The 19,964-nt window shown below is 34.1% G+C and overlaps 2 protein-coding genes across 6 annotated transcripts in view; both read right to left on the reverse strand.

Moving 5' to 3' along the window:
* The window catches only part of scalloped (TEA domain transcription factor 1 homolog scalloped), a 63,223-nt gene that overhangs the window by 21,075 nt on the left and 22,184 nt on the right, over positions 1–19,964 (reverse strand). The window lies entirely within an intron of this gene.
* On the reverse strand, positions 4,643–5,834 carry LOC136410033 (uncharacterized). The gene is made up of 2 exons (XM_066391941.1): positions 5,126–5,834; positions 4,643–4,807 (listed from the first exon to the last, which is right to left on the reverse strand). The coding sequence occupies exons 1-2, from the start codon at positions 5,440–5,442 to the stop codon at positions 4,804–4,806; spliced, it is 321 nt and encodes a 106-aa protein (XP_066248038.1). The 5' UTR covers positions 5,443–5,834; the 3' UTR covers positions 4,643–4,803.

Raw genomic sequence — 19,964 nt, forward strand, 5'->3', positions numbered from 1 at the left:
CAAAGAAAGGAGGTTCTGAAGAGGCCACATTGGAGGGTTTAAGGCGGATTATCCTGGGGCAATAATTAGAGATTCGTTGGTTAAAACCCCTCGTTTAAATCTGTAAAAATCCACATAACAGAGAACTTTCTATAACTGAGTTATCAATTTTGTTAATTTCCCCAATCAATCTAGTGCCCAATCAAATTAAACAGCCAGCAATTTTGCCCGTTATTTTTCCATCCTCTCTTCGATTCTTTCAATTTAAAAATTATTTTTATACATTTTTACGTGTAGGATTCACGAAATTCATTCACAGGTATTTAATTATTATGCCCCTTTGAAACCCTATCCGCACTGCGTTTAATCAGTTCTATGCGAATGCACAAAGAGCATCTCTCTCTCTTTCTCTATCTCTCTTTCTCTCAATGTAGGATTTAATTGCAAGAATTAAAAGGTTTTGTTGTCGCAAAACCGCGATTTTTGCGGCTTTAACACGTGAATTGAAAAGGGACGAGAAACGTAAACTCTCGGTCAGAAACAATGGCGTCTCTTATGGAGCCATAAACCGACAACTCCCTATCATAATTCAGGTTTAAATTAGTGCTTAGGCGGTTATCCATTGTATGTTAACTACTCTTTATTAATGCACGGGTACATGTTAACAACGAAAGGCACACGTGTTCCGGCATTTGGACAGTTCTTCGTTAAAAGTTTCGGCCTACGTTCCCTTGACAAGCCGTTCTCCATTGGGTTTCACTCTTAATGGTCAACTACTTAATGGATGCGAATGAACAACGCAAATACGTAGAAATTTTGGTTTTATTACTCAATCAGATCAGCTTAGAACTTCAGACTGAGAAGAAAAACTGATTTTAAGAACGACATGTTCCTGGACTTAAGGAACTCTGGGATTGGAGTTTTCTCAAAACGATTTATCGTGTTTGACAACCTGATAAAACTATGAACATCACGAAAACGTTGTATCAATTAGTGCATCTTTACCGACCTGATTTTTTCAGAAAACTCATAATTTTTTTTAGATGGTTGAAAGACTTGAACTGTTCAGTTTAATCGGGCAATGCAGGGGTGAACACTACACATTTGGCGACCATGAGAGAACAGAGAATTTTGAATTCTAAAGATAGAAGACTGGGCTAAATGACGTTGCTTTTCCTGGATAGTAAATAACCAAGAGTAGTTTTGTTCGATCGAGTTAAAAGGCCTGTTCACAATGGAGTCCAAAGGCGAACTGAGGAAAGTTCTACGTGCTGCCTTTATTAAATTGCAAATGAGTTTAATGTCTGTGTGATATTTTTCACTGAGTGTCAGTTGATTTTAGTAAGGTGAAAGTATCCTTTAATTCACTACAACATAAATTTGCGAGGCTGAAGTCCATCTACAGAACAAGATATGAAACTCTGTTAAAAGATTATGTTTCAGAAGATCCACTCGATGACATGGATACTAGCGACGCTTATGAATCAAAATCCTTTAGTATATTCCTGCTGTAGCAATATCTATTTACCACGACCTCGAAATACGTATATGTAGACCAAAAGGCAGTGATTGTGCCTAATATTTCATCGCAATGAATTTGCCGTTAGGTGTAAATCTACGCTCCCTATACCATTCAAGGTATTTAACGGCGATGTTTGGGATTGATTGCCTTTTTAACCACACTTCTCAACACTTTATATTTGTCTTAATTCTGAAGTAAAATATTTACACGATTTATCTGTCAAGTAGTAAGATCCAATCTTGAAAAATTTGGAGCTACATACAGGGTGATTCACGTAATTGTTTCAATAGAAACTTTTAGACTTGTAACTATTTTTAATTTTTCATATTTTGGGGTTAAACTAATATAAATACACTCTATTTTAAAAAAATATATTCAAAGATATATTACTTCCGGTTATACCGGAAATCAAAGTCAACTTCTTTATTTCAAATAAAATACCAGATATATTTTTGCAATTTTGGAATTTAGGGATTAACCTGATTAAACTCTTATTAGATATTCTTATGCCTAAACATAATCGTTTCGAAGATATTTTGATTTTTAAAAAATCTTTCTAAAACGCCATTTCTTCAAAATATAAAATTCTTAACTATTATTGAAGCTAGGTTTATGAAAATTTGTTAACATTATAACCAGACATGGTAGATTAGGTTAACGAGAAAAGTTTTTATAAATATTATTATTATTATTATTATCTTTCGTTAAATGTACGGAAAGTTTTCCCTAAAACTTTGTTACGCTCTCCATGAACAAAGAATACATTTAAAATATCACTATTTGAATAACTACTTTTAAAGTTCAGATTCTAAACTGCTGAGCAAACTTCAATGGCTAGTGTATGACAAGTACATTGACACATTTTAGCAAGAAGCAGCCATATTCTTTTTAACGCCAACTAAGATATTTCGAATTATTAGTGTCTAATATTAAAAGATCGCAAATTACAGCAAAAGTGTTAATTTTAGATATAGGAACACTTAATAGATATCGATTCAGAATTAAATTTAAAATCTAGACATATAAAAATATGCGGGGTATTCCATTTAAAATAAGCGACTTTTTTGCTTTCAAAGTTCTTTAAATTTGACATTATTTTTTGGAGATCCTGTATAATGTTTATAATTTTTTTTATTAACCTAATCTATCATGTTTGGTTAACATGTCAGCAAATATTCATAAAGCTAGCTTCAATAATAGCTGAGAATTTTATATTTTGAAGAAATGGTGTTTTGGAAAGATTTTTCTTTGAAATCAATATTTCTTCGAAACGATTAGGTTTAGGTATAGGGATATCTAATAAGAATTTAATCCGGTTAATACCTAAATTCCAAAAATGCAAAAATATACCTGGTGTTCCATTTGAAATGAGGAAGCTGACCTTGACTTTCGATACAACCGAAAGTAGTATGGTCTTCAAAATAATTTTCAAAAATAGAGTGTATTTATATTAGTTTAACTCCAAAATATGAAAAATTAAAAATTGTTACAAGTCCAAAAATGTCTAACGAAACAGTTACATGAATCACCCTGTATATATAGGGGTATTCGCATTGATTCGTACATGTTACGGCATCTAACACCATCTGATACTAGCAATGATCTGTCGTTCATTTTTACATATAAAGACAAGTCATTCGTTACCAATCTTTTAAAAGGTAACAGCAAAACTAAGACTTAACCTAAAATGACCGACATCATCGCCGTATGTCTGCGACCGCCCAGTACAGTACCTAGACAATTCCGTGTCCGAGGTAGCTGAGTGTGCAATAGATGTGAGTACTAAGAACAAAATTAATTATACGACAAAATTTGAATCATTAACATTTTTAAGAATGTTGTTTCACGTTGGATAGGGTAGACGCCACAGGATAATGTCTTAAGTCAATTTAATTCTAGAACTTGTGATTTGGCATATAAACACATTTAAATTTTGACACGGCAATATTTCTCTTGAAACGTGATCTGTTCACGATTCTAAATAGTACTTCACATTGCCGTGTAATATTTATTTGTACTAACTTTCATTGAGAAAATTTAAGAGTTGAAAGTTGTTTATCCAAATTTAATTAGCTTTCCAGCATATTAAATTTTAGTTTTAACAAAAATCACCTCATATCACCTTCGATTTTCCAAAATAACGTTTTAACTATCACAATTTACCATTAGACGAGATTGTCTTGATGTCAGATTATATTTTTCTGATGTAGAAGCAAATTTATCACTTGAAACATTCTGACCGATTCTTCGGCCCCTCGAAACCTACTCTAAAGTATTTAGATCGAAAAGTCCAAGAAACTGTATATTTCTTTTAGTAATTTTAGTATTTAAAGAGTGATATCAGAAGTAGGATTTCGAACGCAGTTATAGAAAACAGTTGACTACCGCTCTATACTCGTAGTAACAAAATATCTCCAACTACATTCTAAATTTCATATTTTTATTATGATTTTTTACTGCTGAAGAAAGCAATTGAATGATTCCTTATAACGCCATTCTAAAAATACATCCAGCTGCGATCAAAAATGTATTTTTTTTATTAGTGCGTTCATGATTTTATAATTATGCGGTTGACCGAACTAATCGAGATATACCATGACAATAGTGTAGATCGTAAATTATATCAATCAAAAGATTTTATACATAATACGTTACTTCAAGGTCTTAGAAACATGACAAATTCTGACTTTTTCCCTACAAGACATTAAGTGGAATTTTTCATCGAATAGAACATCTGAGCATTTTATTATATAATTCGAATAAATCTAGATTACGTGATTTGGATTAACTCTTATTAATGAAAACCAAGAGCAAGTTTGATCTGAATTACCAATTAAAACGCATTTTGTATAATTTCAAGTTACTTTTCCAATATTTTCCACCTCAAATAACAATGTTTCGACTATTTTTTAATTTTGTGTATCCTTCATCTTAACCTTTTGCATACTAATTTCGCGTATAATCACAAACAATGTCCATAAGGACCATGTCAACGCAACTGTTTTTAACTGTTTCACCTTTAATCACGCCTGAACATCTAACCTAACCAGAATAGATCTTAGCTAACTTGACCAAACATGTATGAACCTGATAATAAAGAATTTTCACTACTGGAAAATGCTTGACATTTTTTGTCAAATGGTTGGAGCGAATTTTCCTGATTAATAAATTAGCTCCTTATGAATGAAACTGTGGTTCCTCGTGTGAATCACGTCAACGGCCAGATTCCCGCCGAGTTGAGTCGTAAACAAACCCAACGCTCTTTTGCCCGTCTCAAATCAATGTTGCCAATTGCCACATTATTAGCTAAATATTAAAGAAAACCATCACAAAGGCTCATTAACTCCTAACCTATTTTAATTTACAGTAATTAAAGAAAATTCTTAATTAATGCCATAATGCTTTTTGAGTTATAATTTTGTGACACTCATTGGCAACACTGTTTAGTACCCCGAAAAAATGAACAAAGCAGAACCTGATTCGCAGGTGAGTTTAACTACGCCACGAAGAAATGACGGACAGTTCTTGTTCCAGGTACAGCGGATGTTGTGTAACGCAAGCCAGTGGTGTAGGCGCCAGACAAAAAGGGGGCCAGATTTAAAGACGATATGTGTTAGTACGTACCTACAAACCGCTCTGTTAGAGTGCTCGTTATGCAATGCACAATACCGAGATAATCTGCCATATTCCATCACAATGGTAAAGGTTAATGGAGTCAGCGTGATAAAACAAGACAAACGAAGCGAGAGAGATGAGACGCCTTCGGTGAGAGATTGGTTGGACAAACAGCAGCAGTACCAACAGGAGATGGGGAGAGTCAGGGGCGTAGTAGCGAAAGCAAATATAACAGAATGTAATTCTATATTATTTAACGAGGGTTTATGACTTATGTGCTTGAACAGCTGATGGAGAAGGCTACAAGACACGCCAATGTATTCCATTAAAATCGTAAAGACAAAACGAGTTCTTGCATGAGTCACTGGCTCCGTTAGATCTCGAATGCACCATTGGCTGTGGGTCGACCCATGGGGGAGGTGGCAACGTCGCTGGATGACCACCGAACCCGGCACCGTTGAACCAGCACGGGAGGTGTCCACTCTTTCTTTTCCGCTTACCGTTCGCCGCCAGTACCAATATCACTTAGTTCCTACTGAAATATAATTTGCACTGGAAATAGTCGAACCTGTTCTGGCTTTGCACGTATTCAATCAATCGATTCGCCAATTAAGTGGCTAAACGATTATTATTAATGACGTTCAATTTGATCGATTAACGGTTATATAGGTCTGTTAGTTTTTATTTGTCGATTCAAATCCAAGATGGGGTGAACAGCAACGTTTGTATAACTTATGGGAGTTATGGATGTAAAGGGTTACTAAAATAGTTCACTAATTTTGCCCGATCATTTTTTTAAATTTACATACAATGAATTGAAAAACAAAATGTTTGCTAAAAAGAGCACTTCCAACAACTTTTAAAGATCTTAACAAGTGCTGTATTCATGCACAGAGTGATTAAAAAAATAATAAAGAACGTGAACCTAAATTTTTCTATTAACTTCCATGAAGAAAGAAACAAAATCTGTTTCTTCCATTTATCTTAATTGTCAACGTCTATAAGGTTACAAAGCGTCGACAAAATTATTGAATTCAAATAATTGATATGAAAGTTATAAAACTTCGAATTTGACAAAAAATCGGGTGAGCCACTTTTTTGAAACTAAGTGTACATACTTAAAGAAATATTTCCTACAAATTCATTGATGTAGAAACTCTACTTTGATAATTAGATTTTTTCAAAATTCTCACTTCTAATAAGGTATGACCTAATTGTGGCTGTGCGAAGTCGTCAAACCTGTCTTCACTAAGCAACTGTATCTACACAAATTAATTTGAAACTTTTTTCATTTGTGGAAAATACTCAGAAGTGTATTTTCTTAGAAATTTAGTGCCGTAGGAAATCTATTTTGCCAATCATCAGTTCCTATGATACTACTTCCTTTTGTTTGAATAATACTATACATATACATATATTCATTTAATTGAAAAACGCTACACCTATCTAAGTTATCCGTATGGATTATGGAATACCAATAAATGACCAAAGTAACATTGAACCATTTTACAAAAAATGGAACAGATATACAGTCAGCGGCAAAAGTGAGTACACACTTAAAAGTTGTACAATTTATCTCGTAGTAAAAAATATTTAAAAAACCTTATTTAAAGTTATGAATACGGTAGAATGTTCGTTCTATTGTCTTCATAATTACCGCTTAAAAACATGTTTATATACAATTGGCAACAAGGTAGACTTTGGGGAATCACAGGACTCCATAAAATACGATGCAAAAATGAGTACACAGTCTGTTTATTAGAGATCAGTTAAAATTAAGTGGCATGCAGTGAAGAAGTAATTCGTACGATTTGTTAATTGTTTGGCTGTTAATACAATATCCAATAAGTAACAACATGGCAAAACGTAATGAAAATCATAAAAGAACTGAAATATCAGAAGATTTACGCAAACTTATAGTAACATTGCGGCAAGAGGGCAAGTCTTTTCGGAAAATTGGAAATATAGTGAAGAGACATTACAGAACTATAAAAAAAATTTGGGATAAGTATGAAGCTACGGGTAGTGTGCGCAATAAACCTCGTTCTGGACGTCCACGGAAATTAACACCTTTTGATATACGCGATATAACAAGGACGGTTAAAAAAAATCCTAAAACCAGTGCAGTTCAATTAGCCGCGGATATATCAGAACAGAAGGGGACTTCTATAAATGTTAGTACTATTCGACGAGCACTCAATTCGCAAGGTTTCCATGGTCGTATACCCCGTAAAAAGCCAGCTATTAGTGCTAAAAATCGAACCCTCAGAGTGGCCTTTGCAAAAAAATACTTATCAGAACCACTAGAATTTTGGAACACGATTCTTTTTACAGATGAAAGTAAATTTGAGATATTTGGTCAAAAAAAGAGGTCAAAAATATGGCGAACGAAAAATTCTGAGCTGGATCCCAAAAATCTCTTGAGCACCATCAAACACGGGGGTGGTTCCGTAATGGTTTGGGGTGCAATGGCAGCCTCTGGAGTAGGGCAGTTGGTTTTTATTGACAAAATAATGGATAAAACAATATATATGAATATCCTAAAAGCTAATTTACAGCCCAGTATTGTCAAATTAGGTTTACAGAGGTCATGGGTATTTCAGCAAGATAATGACCCCAAGCACACTGCCCATGTGGTCAAGGAATGGTTGTTATACAACGTTCCAAAACAACTCTATACTCCACCCCAGTCTCCAGATCTCAATCCCATTGAAAATCTGTGGGAAATATTGGACAGGAAGGTGCGTTCTAAACAAATTACAAGCGCAACTTCTCTCAAAACTGCACTACTTGAAGCATGGGATACAATTTTGCCTACTGTTACACAAAATTTAATTAATTCTATGCCCAAACGATTAAGAGCTATCATCAAAGCCAATGGTGGACCAACAAAGTATTAATTTTTATCGTTAATGTTAACAAAATGCATTGGAATACGCCGATTTGTAATATTGTGTACTGACTTTTGCCTCTATTTTAAAGCTCTGTTATAAGACAATCATCTATAAATCGATTTGTAATCCATTTAGGTAATTACAATTATTACCATGTTTTAATGTAACCACATATGTACCTATATTTAATGTTTATAAAATCTTTTTCATTATTTAGTTTATCTTAAATACATTATTCTTTGAATTTCTATGGTGTGTACTCACTTTTGCCGCTGACTGTATTATTTCGAACGCAGTTGGTTAAAACAATTGACTGTCTTTGAACATAGTTAATGCAAAAAAATGTTAATTACATTCCAAAATCTAATTTTCTGTAAAAGACACATATATTTTTGTGATTTTTGGATAAGAAATTTATTAAGTATTTAGATAGGTATAACTTGGATTTCTTGATGTCTGTTTATATCGCATTAGTTTCTATTTAAATCCACTGAACGTACAAATTTCAGAAAAGGTGGAATTTAAGACAGTTTTCTGTCCAAATTTTTGATTGGAAAAAGAATAGTACAAGAAGAAAATATGATGTGAGAACTCTGAATCATCAATGTTTAATGAAAGGAAAAGAAAAAGTTCCAATTGTTTAGTTTTAATCACACAGATGTAGCACGTCCCCGAGTTGGCTATATTTTCCTTTTTTATGCTGGACAACTTAAAACTATTTAAGGATGTAATGGAAAATTTCAATAAACAACGATCCCTGACAACATCCTTACGAAAATACAGAATGTGAGAATTTGATTAAAATTTACACACACAAAACGGTAATAACTACATTAATCAATTCTAACCCGAATTAACTTTTATTAAAGTAGTCACAACTGGCTTGTAAGAAATAACATTAAGCAGGACCTTACCGTAACTCATAAGAAGAAAAGAGACTAACCAGAACTAGTTTAAAACAAACCTAACAGAACTCAACAGATAAAACATAAATTAATCAGAACTATTCTGAATTAATCAGATCAAAAAGAGACCGAATGGAACTGCAAAACTGATCTTAAGGAACATTAGGAACTAATGCTGACTTGGACTGGACAGGACAGAACTGGAAGTTAAAACAGTTCCAGATTCTTGTTTAAAGTGATTGCAATAAAGAACAACTGGACTTATTGTTCCTTTAATTTTTCATTTCGTCCACAGATATGCACAGGTACATACTTGAAATGATTATAAAGAAATTATGGGAAGCCTCTAATATGAGCCATAAAAATCTATGAGGGCGACATGTTGTCTGCCAAATTGTTTAAAGTTGAAACTGGAAATTTCGGGAAATTACATTCCTGGAATGAAAAATAAACCAGATCGTTTATCCTTTCAAAAAATAAAATTCACATATATACGGGATTTTCTACGCATTAACAGCTCTCTTAGCACTAACTAAAAATCTAAGGCGAGTTTTAGACGTGCCACTTAACAGTCCTCAAGATAACAGTCTCGAAACGGAAATTGTGTGGGTTGTTTACCGACGAACTTTATTATTTAGTTTGGCAGGTTGTTCGCAGTCAGGTGGTCTATTTGATAGATGAAGGGGTCTCTTTGAAATTTCGAATTCTGTAAAGTTTATACGTGTAGCAAGTCGAGCGTATCATCACCGCAACAAAGTGGAAAACCTTTGTGTAAGCAAAGAACGCGGTGCTTCTAATGTAAACGAGTCGACATTCTCTTTGCCGAGCTCCCAGCCCCCGAACTAAACTGCTTTGTAACTCTCGAAGAAACTTTGATATAGAATCATCTTTAACGTTTATGGGGAATTTACTGAATTGCGCCCTTTTGTTCCCTGGAAATCCAAATGGTTCGTCTACTTCATTACCTTTTAGATTAAAATGCAAAGCAAAAACCAACTTTTGCCAGCTGCGCTTTGTCTCATACATTTTGGGGTAATTGGAGGAACGTTTGTCTGTTTGTTTTGACAGGAATTAACCTCGAATACGTACGACCAATAGTTTACAAGTTTCTAAACTTAAGTTGGTTTATTGGCACCTCTCAGGCAGCCTAAACGCTTTCCTAAAGCGAACTCCATAAATCTGTAAGAGTTGCGATTTGTTTCGCCGTCCTAGTTCAAAAATATAAACCAGACTTAAAAGAGATATACGCACGTATAGTTTACCAAACTATTATCGTAATCCAATTATTTTGTTTCAAGTAAATATAATGGCGATTGCAATGCATGTGTATTTCCTAAAAGTGAAAATTATACGAACGGTGTTGCTCAATGTTGAATCACGAAATCAGGACGATATTATTTTAATGATGTTGCGGGGAATTGTTGATTTACATACATACACTACTATTATTTACCATAATCTACACAAATGTTTATTTCTCCGACTAAAAACTGGGACTTCCGAAGAATACGCTTTTTCGAGAGCCATTGCCCAACAACTTCAATCACTTTACGTAGCGAACATCAAACTACCCAGATAATCCTCGACACCCAATCAGCTGTTAATTACGACTTTCCACCCTAGTTAATCTGAGTGGAGGTCAAACCGGATCGCAGATTATAGTGGCCACGATATCTTGAACGCATTGTATTAAACTGGTTCAAATCGCGTCAAATTATGTAATGAAGCGAACGCGCTCGAGTGGAAACTTTACCGATGGAAATTTGAAGTTAATGTATGTATCTGGAGAAACCAGAAGTCACTCAATCGGCCATATTTAGAACTATGACGTCAATAAACTCTAAAGAAAATATAATTGAAAATCTCTTGTAACGTAGTTGAGAAAAATTCTTCATTGCTGGTATATATCACCGTCAATTCTTTCTGACGGCTGCGTTCGAAAATTTCACTTCCACCACTATCTTTTGAAATTTTAACCATGAGTGGAAATTTTGTCGATGAAAATAGGAAGATCCTGCATGTATCAGGATAAATTAACAAACTCCGAATCGATCGTATTTAGAACTGCGACGTCATTAAATCCAAAAGAACACATAAGAAAAAAGTGCCTTGGAACATATATAGTTGAAAAAAGTTGATAATTAGTGAAATATCTCAGTTGTCAATTGGTTCTGGTAACAGTGTTCGAAAAATCACTTTTGCGAATTTATGAGATTTTGATCATGATGTATCTGAACAAACTAGAACTCACTCATATTTACAACCACGGCATCAATAAACTCAAAAGCTGTCTTATTTAAAATTAAAACTTTAAACTGAAAAACATTAACTGGAAAGTGGAACAGTCGGAAGAAATTTTTCATTGCCGGTATATGCCAGCTGTCAATTGTTTCTGATAACTGTGTTCGAAAATTTCACTTCCGATGCTAATTTACAAATATTTAATCATGAGTGGACACTTACCAATGACAATTAGAAGTTAGTGTAAGTATCTTGTGAAATTAACAATAATTGAATCGACCTTATTTAGACACATAATGTCAGTAAACCCAAAAGGAAACATAATAAAAGAGGCATCCTTGAACACAGTTAAAAAAAAATCTTCATTAGTGAAATATGCCAGTCGTCAAATATTCCCGATGGCTGTGTTCGAAAATCCCACTTTCAATATTACTCCAAACAAACATCCAGATATTTTCCTTGATCATCTTTTTCCTTTTTTTTTCTTACAGATAGAAAACGCGTTGTTTTACATACTTTCACGGCAACATTTTATACACACATAAAGCCCTAACCGCAAAGTCGGGTATGCATGTCTACCTTGGCGCAAATAACGCTGAGTTGTACGCGTTTCCTTTTTTTCATCGTATACATGTAGGTTCGTGCAGTTTTGAAATTCCCTCTACGAAACGGGCACATAAATTGCGGTTTTCCGCCCCCGGGGGGAAAGTTGCGTTACCGATACGGCACTGCACCGGGTCGAAGTTACCCGGAAAATTAATATTATCAACTTTTAGTCATCGGCGAACGCGAAATTCCTGGTTATGGAACGATGTAAATAATAAATAGTAACGACAGTGCTGGTCAAAAGTGAACTATCAAATGTCAACAATGACTGGGGAATTGATGTTCACATACCGACGAAACATGTATACTAAATATGTTCGAAATTACGCATTCTTTAAGTATTCAAATTCAACACCCTGGACAACAACATCCTGAACATATGCAGTTATATTTTCCAGGTTACACCGAAATAAATCCAGTTATAAGGTTCACGTCTCGGATATCGTGCGATAGACACAAGGTAAATGACAAATGAAAGGTGACAAACATAGAAATGTTATAAGGGTAAAAAATAGAGTCTGAAAAGTAGAATCTTAACTGGAAATGAGAAAAATATCAACGAATAGCCGAAAACTTCTGGCCATTATTCCTATAAAAATAAACGAATTCAACTCAAATTCTGAATTTACTTTAGTAGCAAAACTATCTTTTTCCGAAGATTCAGTTCGTAACATAGAGTGCCGTAACGAGTATCTACAACCTTATGAAATATGCGAAACACAGAAGAAATAAACAAAAATACTACACACTAAGTCATCCATTGCAAATTCCACTTTCCAAATCGAACACTTACCTAAAACACAAAGATAACAATATAATTAGATAAAATTTATTTACCACGGTGCAAAATAAAAGTAATCGCTCGTATTCGAGTGGTTTATTTAGTCTGAACCGCCTGGCCAAAGCTAATTAATCGTCCTTTTGTTATTTAATACCCAACAAACCGAAAGAGACGTGTTTAGGTTCCGTTTACACTTCGTGTAGATCTAGCTTAAGCATTTTAGAGGGAAAACGATTTTCAATTAATATTTTTGGTATTTACCATTTAAGTTTTGACATCATTTGAGTATTCTAAAAATCCATTATTATGAGATAATAGATTTAAATGCCATTTAAAAGCAGCGAGAGATAAATATGTCTTCCTTGGTTGGCATGACGCGCAGAACAGGGAAGGGCATGACGATTTCAAGAACCTGCGCCCATATTGCAATTAGGTTAGGTAATGGTTTATTTAAATAAAGATACTTTGTCATGTCATTGACATTTTATCAAAGGAATTTCGTTGCAGAAGTGTGCTGCGTGGAAAGGTCTTGTATACCTATAGTGCAGATACCGTCACATCGAATTTATTCGAATACAGCATAAAATTAATAATTCTTGAATCCAGACGGATTTAATTTTATGAACTTTAAAGGATAATTAGATTAAACTATAAGAGAAAAAAATCAGTAAAAAAATTACAACAAAAATATTAGACTTGGAACGCAGCTGTCGATATATTTTCATTGCGAGTATAGAAAGGATCTCCATTGTTTTGCATAGTCACGTTCGGAATTACATGTGATATGACTTTTTAAAATTTCGATATTTAAAATTTTTTTATCTGACTTTTCGATTTTTAAACTCTCGAGCTTCCAAAGAAGGGCAATAAAGCTGCTAAAATATATGTGAGAGAGTTTATACGCAAATTAAACCTAAACAGGAGAGTATGAAAATATACAAAAAGGCACTTCGGGATTAATTAAAAACAACTCTTTTGTTTTAAAGTGGTATCGCAGGTTATACTGTCTCTGTAAATTCAAAATGGCAACGCCTTGTCACCATACAAGTAGCCAATCAGTTTAAAGGCCTCCGCCTCAAGTTACATACGGTAGTTCCAGCTCTACCTTTATTCTTCGGGCAAGAACCGAAATGGCTTTTCGGCACGCAAATCGCATTTCGTAAATATTTCTTGGCAATTACGGAGCAATCCATTCCAGCCCGCGGTTTTATTTTGCGTTACTCATGATTAGCATTATAAACGTTTTACCGGCCCCCGATAAGATTAAAACGAGCCGTTTCTCTCTCTCTCTCTCTCTCTCGCTTTCTCTTTCTCTCTGTCACACGCACAAACACTATTACTCGATCAATACCTCTTATCTCCTCTTATGGCTGTGATTAATTATTGTTCAAATCGGATTCATCAAATTTTTTTACAATGAATATCGTATGTGACACATTTTTTAAAACAATGATTGTGGAAGGCGTTAGTTCAAGTTATTTAAATTTAAAATATTGCAAAATTCCGTTTTTTTATGAAGCGCTATTTTACGCAAATTGTATGCAGTAATATTGGCAATCAAGGTAAAACACACAGCTAATTTACGGTTTTCTAGGAAGTTGCACCAGCAAATTAAATTACTCGTAGTGGATCTACTGCACTAGTTCTATACAATTAGCTATCGCAATTAGGCATCCCATTTTCTTCATTGTTTTTAAGACCGCTTTATTCTTAGAGTGCAATATCCGAAGGTCAAAGTTAGCCAATGGATAAGCAACTTACCTAAAGCTGGTAAATTGGTAAAGAAATCGACAAATATAATCATTTAATTAGTGTTAATATCCTGAATAATGCTTATTATAATATTCTGGGCGTATGCGTTTACTATATATAATTGGTATATAATTGGAAAGTTTGAATAGTACATTCAACGGAATTATCTAATTTTTGACTTTGACTAGTTTGCAACCGTTCCCTGGGCGTTTTTTGCCAGCCAGCCAATTGCCGACAATCAAGGTCATAATTATTTAAGAGACAAAGTTGTAAGCAATATTAACTGAATAATTGATTCTAATCGACAACAAGAGAGATGTCCTAAATTTGGATATTCGCGAGTAAACAAAAAGTTGAGCATTTTGTTATTACTTGGCAATAAGATATGCTAGATGGGATGTAACTGCATGGGAAATCGTAGAACTTCACTCAGAAACTTGCGAATCTTCCAGAGATTTGACTTAAATTAACAAAAATATTCAAATATTAATGTTCTTCAATTGAGAAGTCTTTTAAACACTAAAAAGTGTGTTATGAGCTCAATAGTTTAATGAATTTCCCTATATGACTTCAAGTCTGTCCTGAATAGCCGAAATAAAAATTCTAGTGCATTTTTGGAAAATATTTTAAACATAGGGAAAACCGTATAAAAGTTCTACTATTTTACTCCAATTAGGAAACCATTTGGAAACCTGCAAAAACTCCCTCTGGAAGTTCTCGCAATATGTATCGGAACTGATAACTCTCAAATCCGTACCTAAAACCCTGTTAAAATTCTGTAAGTATATAAACTGACTTCTCACAATCTTAAAAACCACCTTAAATTCTCCAAAAAACCTCACGAAATATAGAATAATGTCCTTGGAATTTTAAAATTTTAAAATCGGTACTGCGTTTCACTTTCAGTTCATTAAAATAGAATCTCAAAAAATCTTTAAGAACTCTAAATCCATGGAAGCTAACAATATCAAATGTCTGCTGAAAACTTTAAAAGAAATCTTCCTGAAATTCGTAGAGATTCAATCTCCAAACAGTCAAAAAATTACCCTGAATTTTCTTGACATCTGAAAATTCTTCTTGTCTTGAGAAACCTTGTAGAAATTGTTAATGTTCTGTCAAAAAATACGATCCACTTAACAATTCAGGACCAAATCAGATAATTAATTCTATCAGTTCTTTCCTCGACTCTAATCAACAACATTGATTCAATGCGTTCATTTTGGTTCAGGATTCAGTTGTTCAGTTTTATGCGTAGTACGGACACAACTATTCACCTAGAAATTCTTCGAACTTGATAACTCTGAAATATCTCTTACAATCGCTGAAAAATCCACCGAAAATTGGCAGTTATCAAAAAATTTTGCACAGAAACCAACATGCGTGAAGAGATTTTGAAATTCTTCAGAACTCTTAGAATAAAAAACATTTCCATTCATCAAGCAAATGGCAGAAAAGCCCATAGAAACTTTACAGAAAAAGACCTAAAATCCGACGCAAAACACTAGCAACGGCTAATTAAAAAACTCCATTTAATTAAACCAATGAAAAACCAAACAAATCAGCAACCCTTGTATTTGAAAGTCCCATTAATTTAAAAGCTAAAATCATCGAAACAACTTTTTAAATTGCGTATTTCTTGACTCTCGTTCGTAAAGAGAAAAACTCGGATCGCCTGAATTATGAAATATTAAGAGCCCTACATTCATTCGAATCAACTTTCGACAAAAGCAATTGAATTCAATGAGAAGTTTGCAAAACTGAAAATGCCAGTAAAAGTTCATAAAGCTTGAAACGGCTGCGAATTGTCGATGGTCGTTGAGGGCGGCGGTTGCAACCCTCATGACAATCGAGACAAAATTAGTTTTTGCGTTTTATAGATTTAGAATGTTTGCTCAAAAAAACCTCGACTTTCAAATTCAAACTATCATCAATTTAACGACATTAATCTTTACGACTAAACCGAGGATTAAACATTGGCGTTATGAAATAAGATCTAATCGACAATTTTGCGTACGACATGTTAAAGTAGCAAAACTGAAAATACTTTCGTCTATATGCACCAAATGTTTTGGCCCACTGTCTAGAACTAAGTAGTTCGCAATAGCAACAAGTAGTCAATTCAATCCGCCCAATTCTCTGTGGAATTTCAACGTTTCCAAAAAATGTCATCGAATAACGGACCACTGTTTTAAATGGAACTTTGCCATTTTCGACTTTATTATTTCATAAAAGCTCCGGACGGAAGCTCGTTGAAGCTGCGGAAAGTTGAATTTAACGAAACAGTAACGCTTCCATTGGACTGTACTTTCTGTTTATTTGTTTACATTACTTTAAATAGACGGTTAATCACTGATTACTGCATTAAATTTAGTCAATTTACGTAAGCTCGTTTTTACACAATGATCCATTAAATTTTCGAAGTCTCAGTTTCACGTTCGGATTGTTTGAATGCGTCAAGATTTATTGGCGAGTAAGCGGTACTTTTCCGCGTTTTTGTTCGTGAAAAATCGATTATTATTGTTTATTTTTCGTAAAAATAACGTTGAAGTCTACGTAAGTGCGATAATGTAAATTAATCGATTTTACATAAAACGTTAGTTTTGGTAATAATGGCGTGAATTGAAGGTAGGAAAACTAAAAAACGTTAAAAAAGTTCTACTTGTGTGAAGAAAAGTTAATAAGCAGGTGTCTATATAAATGATGTAGACTGAACAATTTCTGCCATTAAAAGGCCAATTCTTCATATTACCAAAGTATATTCAAAAACTTGAAAAAAAACCGGCTTTTTAGCAAATTTTAAACTATTGCTGTGGGTATTTACATTTTTCGCCAAACCAACATACCAGAGAGTAGCATTTCCTGATAATGCCGATAAGTATTGCTAATTGATGGTTTTCCGTGCATGCTAAATACACTGGAATTTGGTTTAAAGTCATTTCTAAAATTGTTTTCACTACTATGACCCAACTTTAGTCAATAAATTGAAGTCAGGGAAAGGGATTTCACATACCGAGGTCTGCAGTGATTTTATGTTGGCTTTGTGACAGTGACAGATATGTATTCAATATTGAATCGTATGAGATGTAATAAAGTAAAAGTTTGGCCGAATTTAGACATGGAAAAAGGGCGCACTCAATGTAGCCTTCGAAAGTTATCTGCATTAGTTGGACGTTGCAAAAGGGAATGATAAAACAAAGACAATGGAAACACTCGGCCTTTTTGTTACACTTGGTGCGCAGTTTCTGGGTACCCAACTACCAAGGACGTCACATGGAACTTGTCAAAAGTCATATCCTTCTACTTCTCTCAAATAAGTTATTACAGCCGATACATTATGATGTTACGTTCCACAGATAAAACTTATGACCTTGTTTTTTTATAGTTTTAGATATCGGCGAAATCCGTTCTTCCCCGAAATTGTCGAAATGATTTAAAATGACCACCGAACAACTACAATTACCTTTACAAGGAGAGTAACGTTAAATTTCAATAAAAAATCAGTGACATAACTTACTTATGTATAGGAACAACAACATTTTAAATCGTACTAAAGCCGCGTGCTGGAATTTAATTTTAATGTGTTTTTATTTCTTTTCAGCCTCGCATGGTACGCCCAAATTTTTTAATCAACAGACTAGTAAATTTAAGAATTTCGAAGGATTCTTATAGTTTTAAATATCAGTGGCGTAACTTGACTATAAAAGTAGTTATAATTTTTTTTATAACTGAAAGGTAAACGAAAATTTTTACCTGCTTTAATCTTCAGCTGATACGCCCCTGTTTTCGAATTAACGTATATTTAAGAATTTATAAATTAAACTTAACGTTCGATAATTTGAAATTAAGATTAAAAAATAATAAAACTGGACAAATATGCTATTACCCCTGATATAGAGGTCTAGTGATGGTCAGCACCATTTGTAAAAGAAAGAAAGGAAATGACCAACTGCTTGTGTACAGGGTAGCCTTCTTTATAATAATTCCAAGACTTTAATAAACGATAGATAAATATACAAATTTGGCACATTTCTCCTAATTTAATTCTGTACAGATAGAGATCTTTGTTCCATTATAGTACCTAATTAACCCATGTCAAACAAAGACAGACAGATGCCAGCAGCCTCATTCTTTCACCGTCAAAATCGCTAATATTGGTTTCATCGTAGCTTAGCAATTTTGCCTCCATTAAAGTCAAATTACCGATTTTCTGCTAACTTTATCCCAAACATAACTGTTACAGAAGCATCTCTTTTTCTTTGCAAATACACCAATTATTGTGATCAACAAATACGCCTGTTGGTTTTAGTGTAGTCGCAATTGCGACTTGACTAAAACCGCAATCAACCAATTACAAGCAAAAATATCGACGTAACGAACTTCCTTTAATCTGGTTGTAGTTGCAACGCGATACCCAGAAGTGGGAACCAGCATTTGGAACAGATGGTTATCAAGGATAAAATCATTACGAGCGGCGAACCGCTCGTTCGAGGTTCCTAGGAAATATCCGAAGAATTTCGAATTAAATGGGGGCCTTTTGATTTCAGCCGCCCCTTCGTTCCAACTGCCCATCTATATGCAGGTAAAATTGATTGCGTGCTTTCAACAGTGGGAAAAGCTTGGGATATTTATTAAACCGACCATAGCGACGCTTTTGTCAGAATGACGTTTTCGTGACCATGCTATCGCCCCACGAACAATCCAGGTGTCTGGTTATCTGTTAGGCGACCACAAATTCCCTTTGAGAAATTCGAGAAGATTCATGTCCATGGAAGCAACCTACACAGTTTCCATCCCAATGGAGTTCGAAGTAGATAGGAAAATTGGGGTCTCACGTAGCCTACTGATGAAGACCGTAACTAGCAAATACTGGTCAACTTAAACGTCAACATCACTTCCACACTAGATTTCAAGATGAAACGAAACGTGGCGTGCAAGATGGCTAAAAGAATGTAAAGGTTACTTAAACGGCAGTTTTAATTATCAATAATTGAAGAGTATTTTAGAATCAATGAAGAACTAAGAATTCATGGAATTTTCCACGACCGTTTTGAATTACGTAAGAATGTTCTTTTGTAGGGTAAGTATCGACAGTCAAAATTTACGAATCAAGCACAGAATGCATTAGATTTACATATTTTTGTGCTAATAAACCATAAAGAACACTCACATTTTACTTTTCTTGTAAATTCACTAGAACTTCCCAGGAAACATACGAAATGTAAATGGAATATTAAGGGATCAGAATGGAAACAATGTCCTGACAATTCACAATCTCCGGCTGTTTAGAATGCCATTAATTAATATTTGTTTTCTAAGAATAACTGGATATTATACCTTCATTTAATTAAAAGTTTTTATAGGGTCGGATTAAGGACGAAATATTTTAATGGCGCAGTTGATTAAAGCATTAGCGTTATTCTCCTTCAAAACTTGCTTATTAATATGTCTGACACAACCTTTTATTGGATAATAATGTAGATGTGAAACAAAGGTGGCGATTGTTCTATGATCTAGAAAAACTAGGACTGTGTTTTAGAGTTTTAAGGTATCTTTTAGGTGTGGCGTCACCATGATCTGTTATATAGCAGCATGGTACATCTCTGAAGTTAAAATAACGTCATATGAAGGACACGAATACATGATACCCTTTCGATCAAAAAATTGCCTCA

Source organism: Euwallacea similis, chromosome 1 (genome assembly GCF_039881205.1).
Source record: "Euwallacea similis isolate ESF13 chromosome 1, ESF131.1, whole genome shotgun sequence".
In the NCBI taxonomy this organism is placed as follows: domain Eukaryota; kingdom Metazoa; phylum Arthropoda; class Insecta; order Coleoptera; family Curculionidae; genus Euwallacea; species Euwallacea similis.

Excerpts from the sequence above, each read along its gene's own strand:
- LOC136410033 (XM_066391941.1), bottom strand. The coding sequence starts at position 5,442 with ATGGAATACATTGGCGTGTCTTGTAGCCTTCTCCATCAGCTGTTCAAG.